The sequence below is a fragment of the Neodiprion pinetum genome, chromosome 3 (genome assembly GCF_021155775.2).
Source record: "Neodiprion pinetum isolate iyNeoPine1 chromosome 3, iyNeoPine1.2, whole genome shotgun sequence".
Taxonomy (NCBI): domain Eukaryota; kingdom Metazoa; phylum Arthropoda; class Insecta; order Hymenoptera; family Diprionidae; genus Neodiprion; species Neodiprion pinetum.
The window spans coordinates 1,306,919-1,334,436 of NC_060234.1; the positions used below are offsets into that span (position 1 = coordinate 1,306,919).

General features: G+C 38.8%; 1 protein-coding gene across 2 annotated transcripts in view; it reads right to left on the reverse strand.

The window, feature by feature from the left end:
• Window positions 1-1,081: 1,081 nt before the first annotated feature.
• The window catches only part of jeb (jelly belly), a 62,605-nt gene continuing 36,168 nt past the window's right edge, over window positions 1,082-27,518 (reverse strand). Inside the window, exons 3-4 of one of the 2 annotated variants that reach the window (XM_046616792.2) lie at window positions 5,550-5,710; window positions 1,082-3,209 (exon numbers count right to left, since the gene is read on the reverse strand). In XM_046616792.2, the coding sequence (XP_046472748.1) occupies window positions 3,150-3,209; window positions 5,550-5,710 (221 nt within the window). In that variant the 3' untranslated portion in view covers window positions 1,082-3,149. The remainder of the gene's footprint in view (window positions 3,210-5,549; window positions 5,711-27,518) is intronic. The other variant, XM_069134495.1, reaches the window with a different exon arrangement.

The following is a 27,518-nucleotide window of genomic DNA, read 5'->3' on the forward strand; positions in this document are numbered from 1 at the left end:
ATGAATGTTGAGAGTTATTTTGGAAAGGATCTTGCTGAAGAGTCACAAAAAATCATCAGAAGCTATGTCTTCTTTTCCAAACTTCCGAAGATCCGGCCCATGATGGGACGATTCTTTTCTATTTTCTTTGCAGCACTATTAATTTTTTCTATCGACTGAAACGTTGTTTAAACGGTCTGAATATTCTCAAAAAATTCACCAAACTCTTATGTCTCACTTGGAATATTTTTAGACCGGTTTCACTATGAAGTTGATGAAAAAAGTTGAATGCACCAAAAAAAAAAAAAAATAGACGAAAATCCATCCACGGTTGAATCGATTCAGAAATGTTCTGAGTGAAAAATCGAAGTTTTGAGAATCTTTCGGGAATTGCCGGACCGTTCGAACAATATTTTTGATGACCAAGAAAAATTGAAAGTATGGGAAAAAAATAGAAAAAAAAAATCGAAACAGGAAACACGGTTTACGAAAATTTTTTGAGAATCTTAAAAAAGGTCCCCTTCGAAATCACTTCAAATATTTACAAATAATTGAAGGATTGAATAAAAAATCTGAAAAATTTCAGAATTGGGACAATTGTAGAAAAAATTTTGAGAAAAACCAGAAATGTCGAGGGTCAGACACTCGTCGGTTTCGCATGGAATTCTCCATACGTTGATTGGATACCGGCGCTAGACTCTAACGAGCCTCTTCGCGATACCCACGTATTATTTATTATACAATATCCATTAAAACACCACACCTTATTGAATATAAGCCGTGAATTGCCAATTATTATTATACATTCATGGTAAAAGGTTGTCAGAGACAATTTAATTAAGGAGAAACGTAACAGAAATAACAAAATTAACTATTCGTTTTACTTTTTACGTCTCGTATTATTATGAATGTTGTTGTTGTTGTTGTTGTTGTTGTGTGTTGTTTGCCGGTTATAGTCATTACAGAGTATAGTACAGCGCAGGTATAATGCAAAGTAAAGTTTTGTTCTGTCTTCTGTTACTTTTATCGCTTCCTTTCTTTCCTCAAATCTAATTGGATAGATATTATAGGTATACATGTTGTGTAGGTAGGTCCGACAATATAATTAATCACATAGTCGATAATTCACGCCGCATACGTATGGGAATTTTTTTTTTTTTTTTTTTTACTCGCGACACAATTACAAATTTTCAATTCGTCCGCAAATTTTATACGGCAAAATATTCTTCAATCTTCTCTTTGCGGCCGAATTAAGTCTTACCGTATCTGTAATAACCATTTACCGTCTCAATTTGTTTCATATTAGTTATACGTATGTTCCTTCGTAGTTTTGATTTTTTTTTTCAGGATCGCAGTTTCGTACTTTATGTACTGTATGCGCGTACGTGCAATATTTATAAGCAGACTTGGTTCGTCGTATGTATCGCGCATTTTATAAAGTTTATTCACCTTTTTCTTGCGCAATGAAACTCCGTTTTTTTTTTTTCTCCTTTGCCCGCTCTCTTTCTCTCTCTCAAGCTCAGCAATTTTACGTCATCGTTGTTCACAGCTTACAGTATGCGAAACCTGATAGCGATTGACATTAACGAGGTTTCATTGTAAATAATAGCAGGTACTGGATTGTAATTGCCGGTAAAGAATTCGTAATGCTGCGAAGACTTTCGCAGTCTCATAGAAAGCTGCCTCGGAAGCTTTTTTAGATTGAGGAATGTAACGAAATGGGGGACGGGGGGTGATTGATGTACTTTGTATATAATAAAAATAAAAATAATAATAATAATTGTATATCATACATAACTGATTTGATTTTGTCACTTTCATCGACTTTTGTGTTCAGTGTATTTTTTTTATTTTTGCTATTGTCGTCGTGATCGTGATTGTTTTTTCTTCTGTTTTTTTTTTTTTTTTTCATTTTTCACCTCGTCAGTTTCTTTGGCTGGTTTAAGGTATTTTTTTTCTCTTCCTTCTCTCGTTTGCCTGTTTTCTATTTCAATTCGTTATGTCCACCACGAGAGCCTCGGTTCGCTTTTTAATAGACGTATAAATTTTTTGAGAATTTTTTTTTTTTGTTTTTTTTTTTTGTTTTTTTTTTTTTTACTTCCGTTTACAATAGTTTACATACTTAAAAATATAGTATATAATAGCTTGTGGTAGGTACGTTTTTGATAAAACCTTTACAAAGTGATAGTAAATAAGTCTATAGGTACAATATAGGAGAAGGAAAGAAATTGATAAATAAATAATGGAGCAAACAAATTCAATAAACAAATGGATAAATAATAGCGGTGATAATTGGAGCAATTCAGATATCTCTGCACGTGAGCGTTTTTTTTTTTTTTTTTCCCCCCTCTTGTACACATATATACTTATGCAATTGTACATATGTATATAAAAACGCACCGATCGGCTGCACGGTATAATAAATATTGTATCATCTTGTATACCTAAATAATTTGGCCGCGGCTCTTTGGTATAATAATTTATATAGGTAATTAATTATATATAACGTATATAAGGTATATGAAGGGAGGGCGGGAGGGGGAGGAGGTGGAGAGGGGAGGGGGTGAAAAGGGAGAAAATTTTAGATACAAGGCTTTTGTTGTAATAAAAGAGAGGGCAAAGGAAGGAAGGAAGGGAGGAAGGAGAAGAGAAGGAGAAAGGAGAAAGGAGAAAGAAGAATGGAACATTTGTTCTTCTCTCTTGTTATTTTGTTGTCTTTTCTTTTTTTTTTTTTTCAAGACATCTCTATATATATACATATATACATATGTGTATATATGTATGTATATATTTGTGTTTATTCATTTATATATGTATGTATATACATATATATATATCTATGCAACGAGCGAATGATTTGTCAGATTTACCACACGTTTCTTCTTCCTCTTCTTCCCGCGTCTGTCCTGTTTTTTATTTATCTTCTTTTAATTTCATTTTTCCTTGATTCCGGTACGGATTTTCATTCTTTTTTTTCCCATCTTTTATTCTTCTTCCTCGCTTGTTGTTGTTGTTGTTGTTGCTGTTGTTTTTTTTTTTCTTTTTGTAATTTTTTCTTTCTTTTTTTACTCTCCAGGACCGTTGGACGATGTTCTTGCAGGCGGTTGTCGTCGTATATATAATATATGCGTATGTATGTTATTATATATAGGCATGCATGTGCATCTTTATTAGCGTCCTCTTGCCCATCGCAGCAACGCGTCCGCCAGAACGTCGAGATGCGCTTTCGTCTGGAACGAAAATAACAAAGAATATAACGGTCAATTTCAATTTTAGAAATATCATTTGTCAAGAATTTCTCACGGTGTTATTTTAACTTATATACCGTGTAATTCTTATTTTTACAACTATTATCATGCACCCGTCGATCCGCAGTACCTCTAATACCTAATACTTGTATCAACGTCGCCGAGTGATAACATTGGCGTAATTTTATTGAAATTTCAGTAATAGTCAAAATACGTAACGAGTCGAAATATGGCTCTGCTACATCATATTATCCGCGACGAAATGAACGGTTATGAATAGATTCCTCTTGGTGTTGTTGAACGTATCATCCGTACCCCGTACGTCTTACAGAATTTGCTTTTCGGGTGGAAATAACTCAAGATTTCAGTGGCACACTAAGCTTCCGAGTTAAATTGATTTCAATCGCTTCGTGTAATTTAACTCCACTTTCTTTAATATCAAAATAATATTATCAGTTGAAACAAATTTCTGGCATTCAACTTAATTTAATTCCATTTTAAAATTTCAATTTTTTCCTCGACAATTCTCGTCAATTCACCCTAATTCAAGTGGGTTGAAAAAATTTCGATTCATTCTCTTGTAATTCCTGTGTTGATTTTAATTCAGCATTCTTTTTCTCTGTAAATAGACGATACCGGCTGGAATCCAAACTAATTCGAATCAAGTTGACTTAATTTTCCATAAATCATTTATTTCTCACTTAATTCTGACAAATTCATTTATTTTTCATCGATTCAATCAATTCTCATTCATTCGGTTGAATTGTCATGAATTTGAATAACCTGTCGTCGCATCGTTTCATCGACTTACTTTCCCCTCGCCCTTACACGCGTATAGTTGCGCACACACACACACACACACACGGTCTGCACTCTCTCCTTAGTCTCTTCCGCATGCATAACTCAGCAAATGTAGGTACTCGTAGGTCGTTACCGAAGTTGTTCTTGGGTATTTTTTTCTCTCCACTCTTTCTGCTGGTTTTATAAAGAAAAAAAAAAAAAAAATAAAAGAATCACGATGAAAAAGTTAAAAAGTAACGATTTTCACAGACATTCTCCTCTTTGCACGAAAATATTGAAAATGATATCGAAGAGACAATTCACAGACAAGATTGCGGTGGTCGTGGTTTCAGCGATGAATTATTCTCCGCAACGAGAAAACCTGAAAATATCACATCTCTCGCTGCCGAGAGTCCTCTTGCTGATTGCGAGAAGAACACGCGTTAAACTTGACTCCTCTTTCTCTTTTTCTTTCTTCTTCACTTTTTTATTTCGCCATTTTTCTCCTCTCGTTCTAGCTTTTAAGTATGATGAAAAAAGTGATCTTTTTCCTTTCAACTTTTAAGTTCTTGCAGACTTTCTGTTCTTCTTGTTGTTTTCGTTGTTGTTATTATTATTACAATTATTATCATTGTTTGGCAATATTGAGCCTTAGCTGGAACCTCGGGGTCGTTGGTTACCCGAGGGTTTTTAATCGAGATTTTCGTAACTTGAAACTTTCTGCCTTGAGAAAAAAAATTTTTATTCTACCTTAAAATCAACCCTTCGAGTACACGCCTGTTTTTTCGATCGTGGAGGACACTCTGGGTCAAAATGAGCCTGTCCCATTTTTGACGTACGAATACGATGTACGCGAAGAAATTCAGGGGTATACTTTCGGTATCTTGCAACGCGATAGTGTAGCTTAGAAGTATGAATAGTACGAATAAGTCATAAATGTAAATAAAAAAGAAAAAAGAGAAAAATAAAAAACAACCGGAAGACGAGAAATTTTTGAATTATTACCGTTTAGAAGAAAAAGATAAGGGTACCCGGTACGTTCTCAAAGGATTAAAAATATCGTTGCGAAATTTTTTTGTCTGGTAAAAAACGCTTCAGCGAATAATCAAGAAAAGAAAATTGTGCACCAGCCCAAAGGGTGTCGGTTAATTGTCAAGTTACACCCCAAAGTAACATATGATACTTGGTAGTTTCTCGACGCTCGGGGAAGGTGGTTGAGAATTTTTCCCAACCTTCAGCAACATCAGCCTTTCGACGCACGTGTTAATAAATATACTTGTACGTACGTATAATATTGGCAGGTACAGCTGGAGAAGCAGTCACGTAGTTCCGGGCTTTTGGTTCTCTCGCGCTTTGTACGCTAACGAAAGAGGTAAACGCGCGGGCTTGCAAGGTACGTACGTGCCGGGTGTTGCAAACTTTATCACTTTCGAGCCGGGCGAGATACGCCCGTACGAGTGGGTGGAAGACCCCTGGGAGAGTTGTTTGTTTGCTTGTTTAAAAAAAAAAAAAAAAAAAGTATCGCAGCGTCGCGGTACTCACAGTCTTGTAGAACATGCAGGCCTGTCTATCCTCGTCCTCCCCTGTCGGGCAATCTATGAAACCGTCGCACAACACGTGGTCGTCTATGCACCGATATCGTCCCATCCGGTCCGGCGTTGGGCACGCGAACCGTTCCATTCCGTCCTCCGAGGATGGACACTCTGGAAAATAGAGGCGAGGTTAGCACAGGATGTTTTTGATAAATTTTATGTTTTCCAGTTTCATGCCGAGTCCAAAAATTACTTCCATTACCCTCCGTCGCGTAGTGTATTTTTGCAAAATACGAGGTGCTTGCGTCAAAAAGAAGAGCATAGGACGATGATGGAAAACAACATCGTTTCGTTGCGGTGAACTAAACGACATTACTTGGAAAATTAAACAAACAATTTCTTCGTGAAATTTACTCGACGTTTCTGTCTTCATTCTTTGGATCTACGAAACTTTTTCTTCTTCTCTTCGATACTTCTCCGAACACGCCTTCGGCGTTCCGTTTTCTTTTTCCCTCTTTTTGTTTATTTTCGAGTCTCGCTCTAATAGATATTGAATGAAAGTAAGAAATCGCTTTTGCATAGAATTTTTAGAATAAATAACACGATACCGGATTTCGAATTAAACGGAAGTTTCACTCTAAATGAAACTACGTGCACGAGTTTAAGAAAAAAACCCGACGTGATGAAATTTTTACTAGTATTTTTCCCGGTTTCAGTGAGTAAAACCCTGTAAGAAATGGCTGAAAAAAAGAAACCTGTGCAGTTTTTTACTGATCCCCTCGCAAGATGGTGTTATAAAAGAACCCTTCGTCGATCAAATCAACGATTATCGTTGCGATAATTCAGCCGAACTCTAACGTTACACGAGATTGGAAAATCGCGATGATAACCGCCGCATTCCGCGGTAAAGTTATTAACTTATGCGGTAACCTCAAGCGATGATTCACGGGTACCTGTGATATAGAAATCATCCCCTTGCCTCTTGGGGTATTTATTTATGGGGGGAGGTTAAGCGATAACACGTGATTCATAATTCAACGGCGAGCCGTTCCTTGTGTAATACCCGTATACGTTAGCTGTACCTACGTTATATACGTTGTTGAACGACTCGAACGACTCTGAGTTTCGCAATGTAGGGACGTTTACTTTACGCTGCTTTATGCCGCATCGTTGTTTCTGTGCGCTGAATTTCTGAGTATTAAATAAAAAATTCCGGGCATACGAGCTCCCGTATTCAGGATATATACGGGACTGCTCGCGTGACTCTGGTGTGTGGATTCGACGTATAAATAGCGGAACTTGGATCAACTTTGTTCAAACTTTTTGTCACGTAGGTGTCTTTTATTCATATATATATATATATATATATATATATATACATATATTATGTATATACGGATGACGAAGCGTCGTGTATCGGAGAGGAGAACGTCTTCTTTTGATCCTCTGTAGGCGAATACACATCATGCCTGAATGATAACGATCGCGTAATGACGATGAGAATAACGAGCAGCGCGGTGTCTTTTAATGCGAAGGGAAAATACATGTATATATATATATCGGCGAAGTATCATCCTTCGCAAGCAATATCTTCTTATTAAAGCCCATAAAGCCAGATTAGAGTCTCTTTCGAAAGCTTATACAGGGCAGTTGCGGTTCTGCAGAGGCGTCACTTGACGTCGAACGTGAGACGTAATCTGATTATATTACCTACGTAATAACAATCGACTCTCTCATCGTATTCTCGACTCTCTCTTATTTTCCTTGAGATTAGGGTGAGATGAATGAAAAAAATCACCGTCTGGATTTTTTTTTTTTTTTTTTCTTGCGACATTTATACACACTTCTCCTACGCTGTACGAAATACTTGAACTTGATATAACCGGCACATACAGAGGATAAGGATAGATAACGCAGATCTGCGTCTTTTTCTTTTCCGAATATTCACTTACCGGAGTGTTAATATTCGCGGAAGTAGTCATGAATTTAATATGAAACGACGTTCGTACGAAAATAGGTGAAAACTACAGGTTGAATGAAATAAAACTACCCGTATCCAAAGTTTTCATCGTTCGGTTGAAGCTTAAAAATAACAGGAATAAATACAAAATGTGCGGGATAAATCATATCGCTGTTGTGGGTGTTTTTTTTTATTTTTTTTTTCATTTTCTTTTTGAAGCAAAGCTTTGCTTCGTCGGAGTCCATTTATGAACTTTATCCGCTTCATCTTTATGGATCATCCAACTTATACTACAGTCTGCCATCATACTGACGTCCCAAAGGCTTTCATATCTTCTTTCCATCTCTTTTACATCTTGATGTAACGGTTCACCTTGTTTTTTTTTTTTTTTTTGGCAAACGATGAATGTGCGAATTACAAAAGTGAAATTTTGGACTCATATTACATCCCAAGTCTTTATAGTTGCTGTTTAACATTTCTTGGAGAATATTTTTATAATTTGTAGGATATTTTACGTTGTCTAAAAATTTAGCAACAACAGTCTTTAAGCGATTCCAGGTTTTTTTTCTGAACTTGTCATGATATTCTCAGAGTCTGCATCATGTTGTCAACGAAGTATACATGAATTTACTGGATTATTCCTTTGAAACTGTTATAAATATTTATTTTAATAACAGTTATCCTGAGAAAAGTATCACCTCGTGTATATTTATATGAATAGCAAAAAATCGTGATGTGATGCGTAAAAACGAAGTTGATATTCCGAATCAGCGGACCAAAATCTATATCTATATATATATGTGTGTATCATGTACGAGTAATTAGAAAACTTTTTCATCGCAGACCTGCGTAAGTAATGTTTCGGAATTAATTAGACAGCAGAAGTGAAGTTTGGTTCTTGATCGCAACGGAGAGAACCGAGTGGTGTGCCATGCTTTGAGGAGCAGCCACTCGACTGACTTGACACAGTACCTACGGGTTGTTGCTGCAGCCTCGAGTGCCGAATTGATGGCTGCGTAGCATTGCAGGTTCGTTGTCTAGGTTATACCTAGACACTTGACTCGACAATTCAATTACCTTTGGGCGTGTGAAGCCTTGTGTGTGTATGCTAGGGTATTCCAAAAAAAAAAAAAAAAAAAAACAAGACAAAAATTGATTTTTCACGGTCCTTACCCTGGAAACTTTAGTTTCGATAGAAGAAAACATTCTCGCGAAGAGGGAGCTTTGTGGCTTAAGTGGAATCCTGCGCCGCTCGTTGAACGTTTATAATTATAACAGCCAATTAACGTATGTAACGAACTGTTTGAAAGGAAAAAATTAAAACTATAGGGATTGTATTTGAAATTAAGAGAAAGAAGATTCTACTCGATAAATTAATTGTTTGAAATTGAAATTTTTATTATCGATATGTTTGGTAATTGAGTTTGAGAAAAATTGGACTGTTTTAACTTACGATGGAAGCGTCCGATATCTAAGAATAAGTTTTAACTGATTCGCACGGAAAAAGTGAGTTTGTTAGTAAAGTTGTGTCGAAACGAATCCTGGAAATGTTTGGAAAAGCGGGAAATGTCAGGGAATTCGATACGTCATTGACGCTAGGACACCCTGTATAATAATTACCGTCATTAGAGAGCGTGGCAATGAGAAAGAAAGGGAAAAGAGAAGAAAAGAGAAGAGAAGAACAAAGCAGAGAAATAATAATGTAAAATGAATTGAGCCTTAATTACGAGCAGCGAAGGAACAGGAGTAGGAGTGGGTGGGTTGGCAAAGTCGCAAAAGGGATGAAATTAATTATGCGCGAAAGGTTCATTGGCTTGACTATATCCCAACGACCTCAGCCAGGTAGGCGTACCTATAACCATTAACAAAGTCATCAACGCGGCGCTGTGCTCGAGGAGGAGCCGGTGGCTTGGGAAAATTAGGTAATTACATTAACGATGGATTTCCGAAAGATCGGCGAGTCTCCTTACTCATCATTGTGGAACCGGTGTAGTTACCGCAACTACAAATCCGCCAGCGGACGACTGACTGTCCAACCGTCTACCTTTATCGAGAATCTCTTTATCGGGGCTGGAAGGCGAAAGGCGCAAGGACGCGATTTCAAAGGCTACTTGTCAAAATGTTGTCTTTGATTTAAAACGGAATGAAATGGAACGAAATTGGATGAAATTGAATGAAATTGAATGAAATTGAATGAAATGAGACTCGGAGTTCGCGTAGCGTTTGGAAATTGAGGGTGATAAAAAGGACGACGTTTGTGAAAAGAGTGATTTCCCATACCGTACTCGGGATTTCGTTTTCATTACCACCGTGCGCTTATCTACAAAGTGTACTTTTTTTCATCTTACTTCAAGAGAATTTCTAAATTATGTAGCCATTTTAATTCCGACCCCTCAATCGTCATTTCACAATGAACCGCATTGGTGTTCTCGCTCGTTCCAAGAACGCATTATCATGCGACTGTATTCCATGCTCAGGTATCCGATTCCGTTCGCAGCGTGATTAGAATAACCGCACCCTTATCTCTGCACCTGTTCGCCGGGTTCGAACGAGAAGTGACATTTATTATAGAATCACCTTGATGTACTTTTATATCGGTGAAACGAGTCTGCGGTGCTCTCTTATCGCTGCACATACAATATACATACGTACGGCATATAACTTTACCTTTTACATACCCCACCTACCCGCAAGCTCGACGCTTGCAGCCAGTTATTTAACTACCGACACTTCCAATTTTACTCTCGCGTTACTACCGCAACACCACCGCGACCTGTTGAACTGCAGCGTCGTAGGTATTATTTGTCGACGATACGCCAAGTGCAGGTGTAAAATTATCGTTCTATTCAACTCGAATCGGGGATGCCCAATGGCATAAGGTCGTAAACACCAAAAATGCGATTTCAGTGGCAACAGGGTGTATGATATATTTTATCTTTCGTCATTCGCTTTGAAAATTGTCGAAACGTATGATGCGTGAAAAAAAAAAACGAAAAAAATTCTCTGAGATAAAAAACAAAGGAGTAAAAAAAAATATGTTTCCGGCAGATACGACCTTATGGAATTAGTCGACGTACGTTTTTATGGTTGAATCAGTGGGAGAAGGTCGTATCTGCCAGTACACGTGACCTTTCGCTCTCAATTAAACCGTTATTCAATTTCAACGTTTCAGTCCATACTTTCATGTTTTAGGCTTAGATACGATCAAAATAAAAAAAAATAAAAATTACACCCTCGTTTTGACGGCGCTTACGACCTTACGCCATTGGACACGCGACGTGTGTAATAACGTTGACATCGTGTATCGTTGAACCACATCTTCACAATCACCGTTTTTGGAAAATTAGTTACCAAAAATGGTAATTAGGAATAATCCGTCGTGATTTGAAACGGAGGGCGGATATAAAACAATGGGACAGGTACTGTGCAGGCCTGTTAAGAATAGCAGTTGGACAGCCGTATCCCTGAGTACACTTGTTCCTTATTTCAAACTCAAGAGCTATCCATCCTGATGCCGTCTCTTTGTACCCTTTGTAATGGCGAATCGTTGCGAGAGGGTGCGGGTGGGTAGGTATAAGTAAGCGCCCGTGGCGTGAGAGAATTTAAACCTGTCGTGTAATAAATATTAAACGAAGTTCCTTTATATTTACCACCGTGCCAGTGTTAGCTCTGCGGAGTTGACTGGTTTGCCAAAGGTAGAAGTATTCCAAAGTTCGGCCTTTCGCCTTTATCGCGAAAGGTACGCGTACGTACATGTATAATCGCCCGTATACCTGCTTAAACAAAACGAACAAAGTTTTACAAATTTTCCGTTGGGGTTGAGACGAAGGCTGAGGAGGCACCTTGATTATTTTTTTTTCCTTTTCTTACCTCTGGCCGATAGCTTTGAAACTATTCTTCCGATACACGATTCATCTAGCGGGTGTGGTCTTTGGCCTCCTAAGGCTATTACGACCGAACGGTACAGTCTGTAGGTGGGTACTTGAATTTCTTCCTTTCCTGTCAAACTCTTCTCATTGTCCCGCAAGTCGGTTCAGCGGTAATTAAAGCATTACGAATAAACGAAACAACCGTTTTATCAGATAAAGTTCGGTTTTGTAGAAACGGGAACGATATTTCGGATTTTACGAAAAATTACTAATCTTCTCAAACATTATTTTTTCAAGAGCAATGGAACAAACTTCGGTATACATTTAAATGACTTTAGTTCATAAATAATAATTTATAATAAACTACAGGCGTAAAAGAATTGATGAACAAATTTTAAAAATGAATATTTTCCGTACTTCTTCTATTTTCGTACGAATTTTCTCGTATCGAACCCCAAACGTAGTCTCCCATCGCGTTCTCGTTAATTTATCAGGGTAAAAAAGACCAAAACAAACTTTATAAGTAATAAATAAAGGTTTTGGTTAGTATTTTATGTATACAATGTAAATTTATTTGTTTCGATAGAAACTCCTGTGTCATCGAAGGAGATGTCAATGGTGCAAGTGCACGCAGTGCATGCCGTATCAAATCGAACCGACGAGTTACATTTGGAGGAACGTATAAACTCGATGATCGAGTGATGCGCGTTGTACGAACCAATGCGATTGGATCGGATTGAATTGGAGATAACTTTGTGAACCTTGTTGGACCGTTTGACATTTTGATGAAACGTCCCAATTATTTACTTGAATGACGTTAATCAGGAACGAGAGTCGGGGATACTCGGCGGCACTCTCGTTTATTCGCTGTAGCCGGTACCATAATTCCTTTCATCGAGTGTAATTCAATAATTTAACCCCCCTCCACCCCCGGAGAGGGAGTAAGGGAATTAAACCCCTCTTATTGACCGTCAAGAGGTCTGATTTCCTTTTTTCGTAAATTCCTTCGTCGTACCCTAAGGTCTATTCGTCATGTTTAATTTTCGTCGCCCAAGCTCTGGTAATTGGCCCAGCTTCGGGATACGAATATATCCCTGATTAGCTCAACTCGGCAAGGCATCTTACGCCGATGACGGAATGAAAATATATTATACCTAAGCAATGTTAAAACAGCGTCAAATCTCAACAGGCTTTCAACCGGATGAGAATGAAAGAAACGGAAATCTGTCACAGTGCGGATCCGACAGATCCACCACACTCATTTTTCTACGACGATAAGAAAATGTGACACAAGACTATTGTCTGCAACACGGTATGAGAATAAGAGCCACAGGTTGTCGAGATCCAAAGAGTGAGAAGGACTCGGCATCTGGTAGATATCGTTTCTTTTATGTGGATCTATATCAGGCCAGATGCAGGTGGAAGAGCGTCTGAAGTCAGCGTACCGCTTATTGACACGCTTGGAACCAATTATTGACACTTTTATTTTTCAAAATTATAAATTTACGGCTCAAATTGCAAATTTCTCGATGACCAAAAGCAATTGCTGGAGGGTTAGATGGTACAAATTTAATTTCTGGTCGTTTTAGGACCAAGGATCAAACAGATATACAACCCAGAAGGGTCAATAATTGGATAAGAGTCGATAACCGAACGAATTGTCTTGTGCCAATAAAATTTGATTACTCGTACTGGTTCTCATGTCACAAGCATTTGTTATGATATTTTAGTTTTTGGTAAGTCTCTCGATTTTTCCATTTACGAGGTAAAAATAATGCTCGTGAAAACAGCAAATTTTTTCTTATCGTTTCATAATTGTGTTTTACTTCTCCGTTTTCTCTCAAATTCACGCCCTCTTCACGTCACGATCTTCTCTCGCGTTCTTTATTTGAAGATTTTTTATTTCACCTTCATTTTATATTCGGTTCTCTTAGCTTTGCCATTAATAAATGCAAAATTCCTTTTTCATCGGAACCTGCTCGGTGATGAGAAGGAGGAGGAGGAGAACGAATAAGAACCGATGTGTTTTTCTTACCGAGGCAATCACGTTTCGTTCAACCGCGATGTATTCTTTGATAAAAATTTTTTCGATGGACTGTTTTCTCTTCATCTCGTTTCATTTGAGGGATGACGGTTTAGTAATTGCTCGAGGTGCCAAGCGGACAGATGGATGTGTATTCGGTATAGTTTTACGTACGCTGGCTGACTGATATATATATTTACGTATATATGTATGTACATATATAATTAGACTGTATCACAAACTGTATCGACTATTTTTTCAAAATGCAAGTCGAAAATATTGTCCCAAATAACGAAAAAAAGATGACGTCCAAGTTCAGGTATTATTATTAATATTCAAAGGTTCATCATCGCGATTCTCTATTTTCCATATAAATAACAACATGGGAAATTTTTTTTTTTAACTCCAACAAGGCCAGAGAATGTTTTTGTAGGGAATTGAACGCTCTAAAAAAAAGGTCTCTCATCATTTTACGATAAATCTACTCTCTCTAATGTTATTTGAGATCAAAAATTATTTACAAGAACCCTGAATCATTTTTGGTACAGTACAGTCGGAGAGCATCTTTTTCTCGTAATTTATATTCGTTATTTTCAACTCGAATTTTGAACAAAAATAAGTAAGTGATTTTTTTGATGCGGTCCAACACATACGTATACATAGGTATGTATATAGAACTCGGTATCAAAGCGGTGGTCTATCGTCATATTCTCATTATTCAACTCCCGTCTGGGAATATCATCTTTTTCTGTTACTCGTATGAATATTGATGCTACGGGACGTTCACGTATCCACTTCTCAGCTCTTATACGTACACCTATATCATATCGATCGAAACTTCTATAATGCCATTCTGACGCGCAGTGGAGTTCGGGATGCTTCGTTCCTTCGAATAATACGTCCATGCATGTGTACCTTGATGTGTGTTGTATTGTATGGTACGTACACGTATGCGTACACATACGACGAGTTATACGTATCGACGAGGTCAACTCACACGAGGCTTTTATTGTTACTCGGAGAAAATGTCAAATGACGAAATGAGGAAGAATACTGCGAATTAAACGACGAACTTCAACCTGATGCTGATAGATACATATCACGTACATATCTACCGAAATCTCATCGATTTCCATTTTACGCCTGATCAATACATGCTTTTCTTGTATACGAAGTGTGTTAAAAAAATAAGGAGAATTTTTGTTTTTTGGAAATAATATTGTTCATTCGTCAAGAACAATGTTACCCCCTTGAAAATAGTCACCATCGGATACTGTACACTTATGACAACGCTTTTTCCAATTCCGGAAACATTTCTGGAACTCGTTCTTTCGGATAGCCTTTAGCTCTCTGATCGATGCCTTTTTAAGCTCATCTATATTTGCAAAAGAACGGCCATTTTGAGGTTCTCTTTGTTTTTGGGAACAGAAAACAGTCACACGGATCCACGTCTGGCGAATATTGAGGCTGGGACATCGTTGCAGCGTTGTTTTTGGAAGAAAAGTCACGAACAAGCGATGAAATTCTTGTAGCAAAATTGAATGAAAATTCTCCGATCCATTTTCGAAATCGCCGATCCTACCAAAACACATGCAAACTTTTCGACAGCCGACAATAGACTAAATATCCAATATGGCTAACACGGTGCGGAAACTTTTCAGACAACTTTACCAACGTAAAAGCGTAAAATCGCCCGAATCGAACTAACAAATTACGAACTAGTAAAATTACAAAATTCCCGTTATTTTTTTAACACGGCTCGTACTACTGGTCACCCCAGCGCGCTGACTTGATCAGTGTTACATTAGCTGGCGTTTAAGGGTGAAAGAATTAAGGTTTAAAAGAGGGTGTCAGGCTGCTGCGCTTTGTTTTCGTTAAATTTGAAATGAGAAAATATAGCGTACGTACCCGCAAGTTGGTGCGAAAAATACCGAGTGTCAAGGTACTCTAAGGATTACACACCTCTTATACAGTACATACATACATACATACATCCAAAGAAAATATAAGGAATGGAAAAAGTTTTTAATACCGCATGACGAGGGGTGCGAAAGCTATGTGCCATTGTTGTTCATGCCACCTGCGCCTTATGGGTAAGACCGGGTAGGCGTCGATAAGAGCGTTGCACTCTGGTTATCTTCACCCTGAATCACATATACACATACAGGGCATTCCAAGACAACCCGTCAAGCGGTTGATCGTAACATTTTTGAATTTCACCAAGAATTATTCCTACGCTGGTACGACCCGTGAAAGGCTTCCAAAGAAATGTGCAAATTTTTTTAATCACTCGTCTTTACTCTATGATTTTTTAAATCTATCTGAAAAAAAACCCGAAATGATTTTTACGAAACGAGAAAAAAAACCGTCTGGTTTCCGAAATTAAATCTTGCGTGAAAATGTTCAATTTCGTAAAACCAAATGTTTTTTTTTTTTTTTTCTCGTTTCATAAAAATCAATTTGATTGTTTTTGATATGGGTTTAAAAAACAGGGTCGTAATAACGTAGGAAAAATCCTCGGTGAAATTAAAAAAATGTCACGGTCAACCGTTCACTGACTTGGAGTGGAACGCCCCATATATGTACATAGATGCATGAGTATTTCACTGGTGGAATAAACGCGCGCATTGTGTTTTACATCGGGTTTTTATTTTTCTCCCGCACCGCGCGGTTAGAACAGAGAGATAGGAAAAGCACGAGTTTTGCATAAACCACGGAGTAGAATAAGCGAAAAACCGTTACATTTCATTTCCATTTTCACAAAAGTATAAACTTTTCCTCACACGGTGGCTTGTTCTCTGCGTGGTTGAGAATTTTTACGATCCAAAGTTGGGAAATTACGAGGACAGAGCTACAAAAACGACGGCAAGCTGGATGAATACCACGACTACCACCATCGACAACAGCAGTCGCTGCCGCTATTTGCTGCAAGGTTTCTTGAGTATGGCGTTTGTCACTTTGCTTGTGAAACAAAAGAGACCCTGCGGAAAAGGAGGGACGAGACCGAGACCGAGGAAAGAGAAACGTGGCGGTAGAGATCATCGCTGACGTGAGGCTGCCTTGCTCTTCCCTTACCACTTATATAATAAACAATGGGAACGGGCAACGAAATTAGAACGTGGAACGAGGAACAAACTGATTGGAGGGTGGGCATCCCTCGTGAGACACGCGGCTGTAACGCCAGCAGAAAATCTCTTGATTAACTCCCCTCGAATCCTGACAGACGATCCCAGCAGGGTTGTTTTTTTTTTTTTTTTTTTCTTATTTTTTTGACCAAAGAGATAAAACAAGACGAAGAATCTTACCTCTAGGTACGGTAGCTGGCGTGGTGAAGATCAGTTTATTTCGGACTTCTCTTATACGTATATACACCTTTCACACACGCACGCACGTACGATATGTGTATAGGTATAATAATACTAAGGAAACGAGAAAGTTGGGTTATGTCCGCCTAAAATATCCTCCGGAGGAAAACATTTACCAAAGTCCGTCATGGGTCGCGGAAAGAAAAGGGAGAGAACGGAATATGGCAGCAAATATCGCCATGAAGCAACCAACCGTTCGCTAAAGGAGGGTAAAAGTTGCTTTACGATGTCATATTGTAATGTCTGTTTATAGGGGATTTCACCAAAATTTATACAGAGTGAATAGGTCGCCAACGTTCTAATGGACTAACGCGCATGCGCTAAAGTTCTAGAGGAAAAGCAGTTGTTTTTTCAGGTTGACCAACCGTATTAAGTTGTGCTCAAATTCGGTCATTCACCGATTAATAGTTTTTACGATTATAAACATTGGCAATCTGCCAATATTAATCTAATAAAATAAATATTCGATCTTACGAAAACAGTTCCAACGGCCAAAATCTTTGATCTATCGTACATGCTGCAAAAATTGTCATCTGAACTTACGACGCGCGACGGTTGGTCAACCTCAGAAAACAACCGCTTTTGCTCTGGAATTTTAGCTCATGCGCGTTAGATCATTCGATCGTTGACTACTAACTCTGTATAAGGCCGCATGATTTTCACTACCGTGAAATGGGTTCGTGATACAACATAATTTAGGCACGTTGGTTGTTGCTGAATTTTTAACGTTGAAAATAATGTGTGTCGAGTTTGCAAATGTTATCATTTGTGATATTTAGACGTGATACCGATGAGTACACTCCTTACGTCATCCGACAATTAGATACAAGAACATATACACGCAATATTCTCACAATGATGATTCTGCGTTAAGAATTTAACCTGGTATATGTTCGTTGGGATGAATTATTACGAATTTATAGTAGATTGGACAAAGCGTATAAATTATTGTGTATGCGGGCAGTCTCAACCCTTGTAAAACAACTTTAGAACTTTCAGATAGGATAATAATTGCACTGCAAATTCAGACATGATAACGAGAGAAAGCGAGAGAAAGATAGAGAGAGAGAGAAAGAGAGATTTTATATTGCTGCAGACTGCTCGATTCCCGCGCATAATTACCCCACTATGGTGCGGTATGAAAACTTTTTACGCACTTCAATTGTGCATCCGGTATGCGGTTTATGGCATCACAAATGCTGCTGATATCGAAGCCGTTACAACTTGCGGCTTGACATTATTAACGATGAAATGAATTCGAAATAGAAATAAAAAAATAACGAAAGATATCCCGTAATCGATTTGTATGCGTTGAAAACTTGCTCGTTTGTGTCCGATACCTTTACATTTTCATTTCATAACTCGTTTAAACCAGATACATTCTCCGTTAGTCAATCAGTGGAAAATTGGGAGACTTCAATATATCTAATTACACTGGTCAGCAAAATTTTTTAACAAGGAAGGTGCTTACTAATTTTGAAATACCCATCTACTCTCACTATAAAATCATATTTATTTTGATTCGATCAGGTATAGTTTTCGCGTTACAACTACTACCGGTATAATTGAATGTTCGTCGTTTTGAATTACCTTTTTTGATTCAAGCTGTTTTTTTATTTACAACAAGTATCAGTTAATTAGTTACAACGAATAACCAACCTGTAACGCAGAAACTAGAGGTGATCGAATAAAAATAAATATGGTTTCATAACGAGGGTAGACGACAGATATTTCAATATCCGTAAGCACCTTCGTTGTTAAAAAATTTACTTGATCGGTGTTCTTTATTGGCGTACCCATCCCACCTCCGTGTTTCACCTTTCGATTTCGTCGCTCTCGTTAAGCGAGCAAAACTGTACCCCTTTATGACTTTACGACTATAATCAACCCTTTGTTTGCTCTTTAATAATCACGAGAACGCCTATGTACAACGAATGACGGGGCACGAGCTGTATAAGAGGCACCGATCACCGTTTACGGGGTGTTTTCATAATCGTACCACGCGTAGGCACGATAACATCCGGTCTGGTAACGCGCGATATTCGTTTCCGAACAACAGCTGCGGTTTAGCTCGTCGACGATCGAATCCCCTCAATTTAAACAGTCGTTAATCCGATTTTGGAACGCCCTACATAACGCGACTCTACGGTGTTATGTATAGTGTATACATATATACAAAACGACCAGCTCGCGGGTATAACGGCGGCAAAAGTGTTTACTACGAAAAGCTCCGTTCGTTCGTTCGTTCGTTCGTCGATGCTGCTGTTCAAGGGATGAGGAAGAGGGGCGGCGAACGTAAGAGGAACGAATCCCCGGTCGGAATCGTCGGATGCTGCAGGGAACGAACGGCGGTCCGTCTGGACGTCGCCTCCGCGCCTCTGGCGTCCCCCAGGTGCCTCCCTGCCTCTCTTCCCCTCCGCCCCCGGGCGGTGTACCCGGGATAACGTTGGGCGCCAGGTCACGGGGGGAACGATCTCTTCCAGCAACCAACATCCCTCCGCTTCTCTCTACGTCCTCTATTTTTACCTAACGTCATTTTTCTACGCCGCGTCTAGCTGCAGCTCTCTAGGTGTATGGACGGCTTTATCAATCCAGAACTCCTACCAATACCGCCATCCGGTCTGCACCAAATCCCGATGGGTTCTTCGGTAGAGTCTGTGGAGGCGTTTTTTTTTTTTTTTTTCTTTCTTAATGTAATTTATTAAACAGGCTGTAGGATTAAAATCCTCTAACGGCCTAAAGAAAATACAACAAATATACAGAGCATACAATAAGAACAATAGTCGAAAGAATAATTGAAAATCGTAGTTAACAATAAGCAATAAAAAAAAAAAAACATTTTAAGAATAATAACAGTACTATATGTATGGTCTCTCAACGTCAATTGTCAATAATAACAAAAAGAAAATAATGAAGCTTAAATTGCACTAGGCTGCCTAAAATAAAAATAAAAAAGCACATTTGCACATAATAGTGATCCACAGATTCAGGACTCAAATTAAACACAGGCATGTAACTGCACATTAATCCAACGCGCTCACATCAGCTCGCTCAATTGCCATAAGATGATTGAAGCAAGCTGCTTTAAACACATCCAATGACATTGAAGTAGTAACAATTGGCTGTAGAGAGTTCCAAAAGGTAGTGCCAACAACTAGGAATGAGTGCTGCAAGATTGACGTGCGAGGAATTGGTGCGAGGAGCGTATCAGTCCGGTTGTTTTGTCTATGCCGGGCAATATTGTGATTTAATCTGATCCGCTCGCACAGCAAAGCGTTTTTATTTAACACCAACATTCCGTAGAATATACATCCTAACAGATATAAACGGCGATTATACGGCGAAAGCCGAAAGTTATTTTCCAAAAAGGACCCTGACTGAGCGTGTTTTCGAATTCGCTTTCAATCTCTTGTCACGTAGGTATATTTCGTGTAACGGAACGATTGCCGCTGGTTTTGCTGTCAGTTTATAGCTCATGATTGAACGATACATCGACAGGAGCTCTACCTATGTCCTACTTCTGGCATTGACAGGTGTCACCGTGGAAATCTGTAAGATACGCAAAGATTGGGAGAGAGAGAAAGAAAGAAATACAGAAAAAAAAACGTCCGTTTCCGTAACTTGTCGAAGTCGAGGAGAAATATTCGGAGTAGTACAGTGAGAAACAAAAGGTAAGACAACGATGAAGATGAGCGTCCGCGAAGAATACTCTCTCTCTTTCTCTCTCTCTCGAGTCGAGAGAGAGAGAGACATAAATCACGGTCCACTGAGCCGAATGAAGAGATACAGTTGAGTGTATCTTCTTCCCATAATTCGGTTCTTTTTCACCAACTGTAAAATAACTTTTCTACCCTTATGCTGTGTTTTTTTTTTTTTTTTTTCTCATCGAATTAGTTTAGAGAAGACATGAGCGCAGTGGACTGCACGCAACAAGCTATAATATTATAACAATATGACCCAACAGAAAATTGCTTGTTAACGCGTTTCCGTTGTACATAAATAACACAGGTCTGCGACGAAATACTCCTTCGGAAAAAAAAAAAAAATTTCCTACGGACCAGTGTAATAAATGTGATGCTATTTTGTGAAAATCCTCAAAGGAAGTAAAAGCCTGCAGCTACACTCCCGCACAGCCCGCGCCTCAGTCGGATCTAGCATAGGTACGCGTATCTCAGTTTCTCGCTCGTTTTATATAGGTACAAGTCTAGCTCTATATGCCTTATACTAGATTTGCAGCGCTACTCGCGGTAAACAAGACTATTCGTCTACCACCGCGACTCTCGTTCCAATTCAACTCTCTGGGATGTCCTGCTGCACAGCCGGTGATGATTTCTGGGCTTAGATGACAGATTATATGCTATACAGATGTGGGGATATGTATACACACACACGTATATACGTAAACATGTTTTCGCGTCGTTTTTATGCACCGCCGTTTTCTACAGGACGTTGGGAGCTGTGTGTAATTTAAGTCGGAAGAGAGAATAAGTCGCGAATTCGCAAGTTGGACAGCGAAACACCATCGAAATAAATTATGGGTGAATTTATTTTTAGGTTTTCGTTAAACAGTCTCCTCGTTCGTGTCCATCGTTGCATATACGTTTTATTCGGTTGCTTTTCATGTCACCGTTTGAAATTCTTCTATCAACTTTCACGATCACTTTGTTATAATATACTGCTTCAACATTGTCCGAAGGTGGGATTGGAAATGACGTCTTTACAGTTTCTTGTTTTCGTTCGTATTTTTGCTTTTTTTTTACTTCAACTATACCCTCGACCCTCCAACCGAAGCTCTCCACTATGCATGGACTCTCGAATAGCGAGAGCAGGCGCAGTTGTGGCGTCCGATATACAGGGTGGCCTGTTTTAAGAAATATACTCAAATAAATCGAAAAGTAAGCAGCAATTTGATCAATACTTCGGACAAAAGTTGTTGCGTATAAAGGAGGGACTCATTGAACGAGCGTCACATTTCTTGGGTCCGGGGCCTCTGCTGGGCCCATTGAGGTCCAACTTTTGTTTTTCAAACGGAACCTCCTATTTTTTATTCCATTTTCTTATCTCTCAAGGTCTCCAAGTGCTCAGCGGTAGGCTCCGGACCCGAAAACTGGGATGCTCGTCCGATGAGACTCCCCCCCCCCCTTCATGCACAACAACTTTTTTCCGAAATATTTGTCAATTCAATGCTTGGTTTTCGATATATTTGAGCATCTTTTTTACTTCGGGTCACCCCGTACAGCTATACACGCCATAACCATAGGACGAGATTATAGAGCGAGACGTTGGAACGGAAGGGGTTGAGCGCATAGTGCGAGAACGTGTAAGTACCTGGCTAGGTGCCTACTTAGCCAGCGGACAGGTGTGCAACCGTGTACGTGAAATAGGTATACCTATCCAGTAATACAATGGTGTTCGTTTACATGGTACGTTGTCATTGTTACGTACGTGCAGGGTATTATATGCGCCGCGAATCTGTCGCGTTATTGGGTGTATTATTACAATACTGATTGTGACTGGTACGTCTTTCCAAGGTATTTGGATTTTGGTCAAAGACGTCAAAACGACACCTTGTACCGTGTGTCGGTCGAAAGATAAATCATCAGGAAGCAAATGCACAGAGTACAATTCAGATTGTAGAATTAGGAAATTAAGAGGATCGACTAGGGTGTAAGCTGTTTTATTTATTAATTTTTTTTTGAGAAAAACAAGGTTCGTCGGCTATTTTTTCAGACAAATCATTGAAATACTAGTACTAATTTTCATAGTTTTCACATTTTATTTATTGACGTTTGAACAAACTTTGTACATTTTTTCGAGTCGAAATAGTGAAAATAACCTAATGTATGCTACCCGATTGGAATGTTTGTGACAAAAAAAGTGTAGACGTGATATCTTGAAAAGTACTCGACCGATTCAGCTCAAATTTTTACAGCATCTTTATTATATCTTTATCTATCGCGCGAACTACGATAATCATGATTGCGTTGTAAGTTTTTGGTTCAGGAGCTATAAGTAAATGGACAAAAAAAAGAAATTTCACATTTTCCTTACAAAACAAAAATCTACGAAAGCAGTCATGATTATCCTAGTTCACGCGATAGGTATAGGTATAGTAAAGGTGCTGTTGAAATTTGAGTCCAGTGCTCTTTCAGATATCAGGTCTACACTTTTTTTTTAATTACGATCCTATCAGGCAATACTTTGTGTTCAAATCGCAAAGTTCGTTTAATTGTCAATAAATGTAATGTGAAAATTATTATAAATTTGATTTCAACAGTTTGTCTTAAAAAAAAAAAATAGCCAAAAAAACGTTCTAAGAAACAGCCTTCACATTAGACGATCCCCTTAAGGTAAACGTTTTTTGCTACGTGACGTACGAATGCTAACGTTAACATTCGGTGGAAGAGTATACGAAGAGATACGATAAGGCGAGGAGGGGGGAGGAGAAGAGAGGAAACCTCGAGAGTAGTAGAGATAAAAATGAGGATCGTGTACCTAACCGGAGAGAGGAGGAGGACTACAGGTGTATGTACATACCTGCGGATATAAATTGTAAGGTATCTTAAACGCGAGCCTGCGCCTTAAATATTCATGTAATAACAAACGAGAATAACGAGCAGTAGATAGCAAAAAACAAAAAAAAAAAACAGAATAATCCTTAAAGGTGCTTTTAAGCAAGATCCTCCGTTGGTAGTGGTTACATAACGACGTTCCTTCACGAAGTTGAAGTTCGTAACGTTAGTGTAACGATGCAATATCTTTCGGAGAAATCGTTGCTTCGCGACTTCTGGATTGTCTGAAATTTCGTAAAACGTTACAAACAAAACATATTCGTTAATTTTTTAAAGCCGACTCGTTGAAAATCGTTCTAAAATAGCGGAATAATGAATAATCTTTCCCCCCCCACCATGTTTCGTTACATCATCAGCCTCGCGTTCCTTTGCGGTTGACGCGATACGTTACAAGCAGCCAACCGTCTGTCTATCCGGCTCCTCGGCTCTAACCACCCTTGCCTGTCTGCCTGATTGTAATTATCGTTTCAGCTTCAGCTGTACGCCTCCGCCGTCATCCCCCTTGTCTATTTCTCCACTCCTTTTGCCCGGGGTGTGGATCAAAGGGGCATGTGGCGGTTGTTAAAGTCTCTTGCGGAAAGCGTAACCTGGCTAGATTTACCTGTCGCGATCACAACGTACCTACGTATCTACCTATCTGACTATAGCTCACGCGGTTGCTTGCCTAAGTAACGCATGATAAATTCAGTACGTCAATTCAACACTCGCACGGTCGACTGCATAATTTATCTCGACGCATACACAAGTCAACACGCGTTAAATCAACGCATACACCGTTTCTTTTTTTGATTTTGATTTGATTTAATTTGTATTATTAGAACGCCGCTTGTAAAATAATGTGTGTTGAATAATTGAGGGGAACTTTCGTTTTTTTCGAAAAAAAGTTATTCGTTTGTCGACAGCAATGTTAACCCCTCTCAGAACAGTCAACGTTGGATAATTTGCACTCTCGCCAGCGCTTTTTCCAATCACCGACACACTTACGGAACTCGTTTTATCGGATAGCTTTTAGTGTGTGGAGTATGTGCTTTTGGTGGAAGATTTATATCCTAAACAGTCTAATTAGGTGTTTGACGAGAATCGTGGCGTACTTAATGTTACGCCAAGACTGACGATCGGAGACGAGGGTGCTGCGATGAAATTCACCCACCGATATACCCCGGGGTCGCTATTTACAACCCCCGTGAGAGCGTCGAGAGTCGAAATGGGCACTCGCTCGTATTTCTCTCTCCCTGAGCTTGGCAGACGTTGTAATATTTTTTCTTCTCTTTATTTCGTTCTTACCTTTCTTATTTCCTTCTTTCTTCTGGTCGAGATTTTTCTCTTTATTCTTCTTTTCTTTTTACCTTTTGTTCATCCCCTTATATGCTTTCTTCTCGTATCTGTGAATTTTTTTTTTTTTTTTCTTGTTTTTGTTCTTATCAACTTTCTCTCTTCTTTCATCGTCTTTTCATCCTCGCTTCTGTACTCGGGTACCACATTTACTTGAGAAATCTAATTGTCTTTTCTTAACAACGGTGCACGTATATACGTTTACACTTATTATACGTATGTATTACTCTTCCCTCATTTATTCCAACGTTATAAAACTAGTGTTCCCAGTAATGTTTCACCCTCTTCTTTTATCTCATCTGACTTCTACGATGTTTAATGTCAAGTCAAGGATAATATTGATTTACTTTTTCTTCATTCGAAGAACCCCGAGAGCCGAGGGAATTGATTCAGAGCTTTCAGTCTATACCATGTCGATACTCTACCTTCACTCCGTCTCCCGCCGGGCCTTCGTCAGAAACGTCCGATATAAATAATTCACTGCAGACTCGAGAGGCGCCCTTTCCTCTCTCTCTCTCTCTCTCTCTCTCTCTCTCTCTCTCTCTCGCCTCTCTTCTCTTCTCTCCTCTCGTCCTCTCCTTCTTATTCCATTTCCGGCGTTGTTCCTTCGTACATACATACATCGGCTATACGTCTACCTTGTTTTTTTTTTTTTTTTTTTATTTTTTTATTTTTTTATTTTTGTTTTAACCATCGATGGCTAATTATTGCAAGCTTCTGTTTTTTCGCAACAATAATTGTGAGAATGACGACGACGACGGTAAAAAACTACGACGATGTCGAGGATGGTGGGAAACGAATGATGCGTCGTCGAAGCTTTTCGTTCTTACAACAACGCGAGTGTTTTTCAATGAGCGGAGGAGGAATCGGTATAATATACGTATAAGCTCGGCACGAGAACGCGGGTGGCAAAAAATAAATCAAGTGCCACAGGTGCGCGGACGGCGGGCGTCTAGGGGCTCCTTTCTCTCCGATGCGACGGAGGGTTACGCGAGGTCAAATTCCCCGCAAGTCCTTGAACCGACAGCTGACCTCCTCTCCCTTTTTCACTATCTCGCTTTTCACGCTCTATAAATTATACCGATAACGTTCCTATTAATTATCGCTGAGATATGAATTTTATACGTTTCTTGCTCGAATACGAGGCACGTCCGTACAACTGGAATTCAGTCGTCAAAAAATATTATCTCTTACTCTCTCTCTTCGAGTACAGCCACGGTATATTAGGGTTTTGTCGATTTTTCATCTCTTCGTTCATTTTTTGTACAGTATAAAAAAAAAAAAAAGAAAAAATTATACGCCTGTACGTGAAGTATTCATTTTCCTGGTATTTCTAGTTGCGGGTTTGGGGTAGGGTTTCTTTGAGTGGTTATACGCAGTCGGGAGGGCGAAAAATAAATAATTTTTTAAGGATCTTTCGTGAAAAGACATTTCAATTTATTAATATAAAAATTTATTTTAAGATATTTCCGAACTGGATCATCCGAAATGAAAAAACAGAAAACACCTGTTGTTAGTTAATATAATGTATTATTTGGTCTTCAATCGAAGGAATAAGCAGGATAATAATTTTCAATATTAATTAATATACAAATGTAGGCGGAAATGTTTATGAAAGATCGATTTCTTTTTTTCGATAGAATCCGCCGTTTTGTCATAAATTAATATTTTGCTTGTTCCTTTGATTAAAGAGCAGATAACAGCTTATATTAATTGAATCTTTATTGTTTTTTCATTTCGAGTTATCCAGTTCAGAAATATCTTGCTCACCGCAAGACGCTTTTTTTTACACGTGCTCCCGGAGATCGGCTGTACGTAGCAGCTTTAAGAATGATTATTTTTACAAATAAAAAATATCAAAACGAAGTTCAACGCTACCACAATATGTATGTAAATTTTTACATTAATCAATCGAAACGTCTCTTGATGAAAAATCCTTGAAAAATCGCATTTTGTTCGGCCTCCTGACCCCGTATAACCCCTTAAACTCGAGCCTTAACCGACTCGCAATAAGCTACTACGCGAATAGAGAGGTGGGATAAGCATTTATGGATATTAATGTGCATTGCACGGAGTATCTTGAAAACCGCCACGCGTTTGTTTCCACCTCCCCGTCGCCTCGTGCCCCGTTTTCGTTTGTTTATTGTATCCGAGATTGAGGCTTGTACGGTAGGTGACGCGGAAGCGTTCTTTCCTTGTATAGAAATAGACGCGTAATCGCGATAATATCGTGCCAAGTTTAGACGCCGAATCGCAGAATCTAACCTGCACAACCCTGAACCCTCGCAGGTATACGCAACGTTGCTTGGTATTTTTATAAGAGAGAAACCCTTCGTTTGCTTTTTTAAGCTACGTATTATACATACATACCTGTACAGCTCTCTCCGTTAGTAATTGAAAGGATTTACTTTTCCCTCCGGAATCCCCAGACGTTATTATTCCGTACGAATTGCGGGGATATTCTTCCAAGATCCTTTGAACCTCTTTTTAAAATTTTTATCTCCGATTGATTGGAAAGGTTTTCATGCAAATTTAAACGAAATTGGAATTGCTTGATTGGACTGCTCAAGTTTGCTTCTGTGCCGTTCTTTACGTATGGATGTATTTACACCGTCAGCCAAAAGTTTGGGTACACCGCTAGAAATTTCTAGCCGCATTAAAAGTTAGACAGCGGACTTAAAAATGAAGGTAATCAAATTTTCCAAGCGGCGTTTTAAAGAGGACAAACTTGCCTTCGTTTTCCATTTTTAGAAAATTCTCTACGATTTTATTTTTATTTTTTCGCTCCCGGTACGTACTTTTGTACATGGTCGATTTTTGGCTCATCATTAACCGCCGAATATTAAACCCAAAGCTCG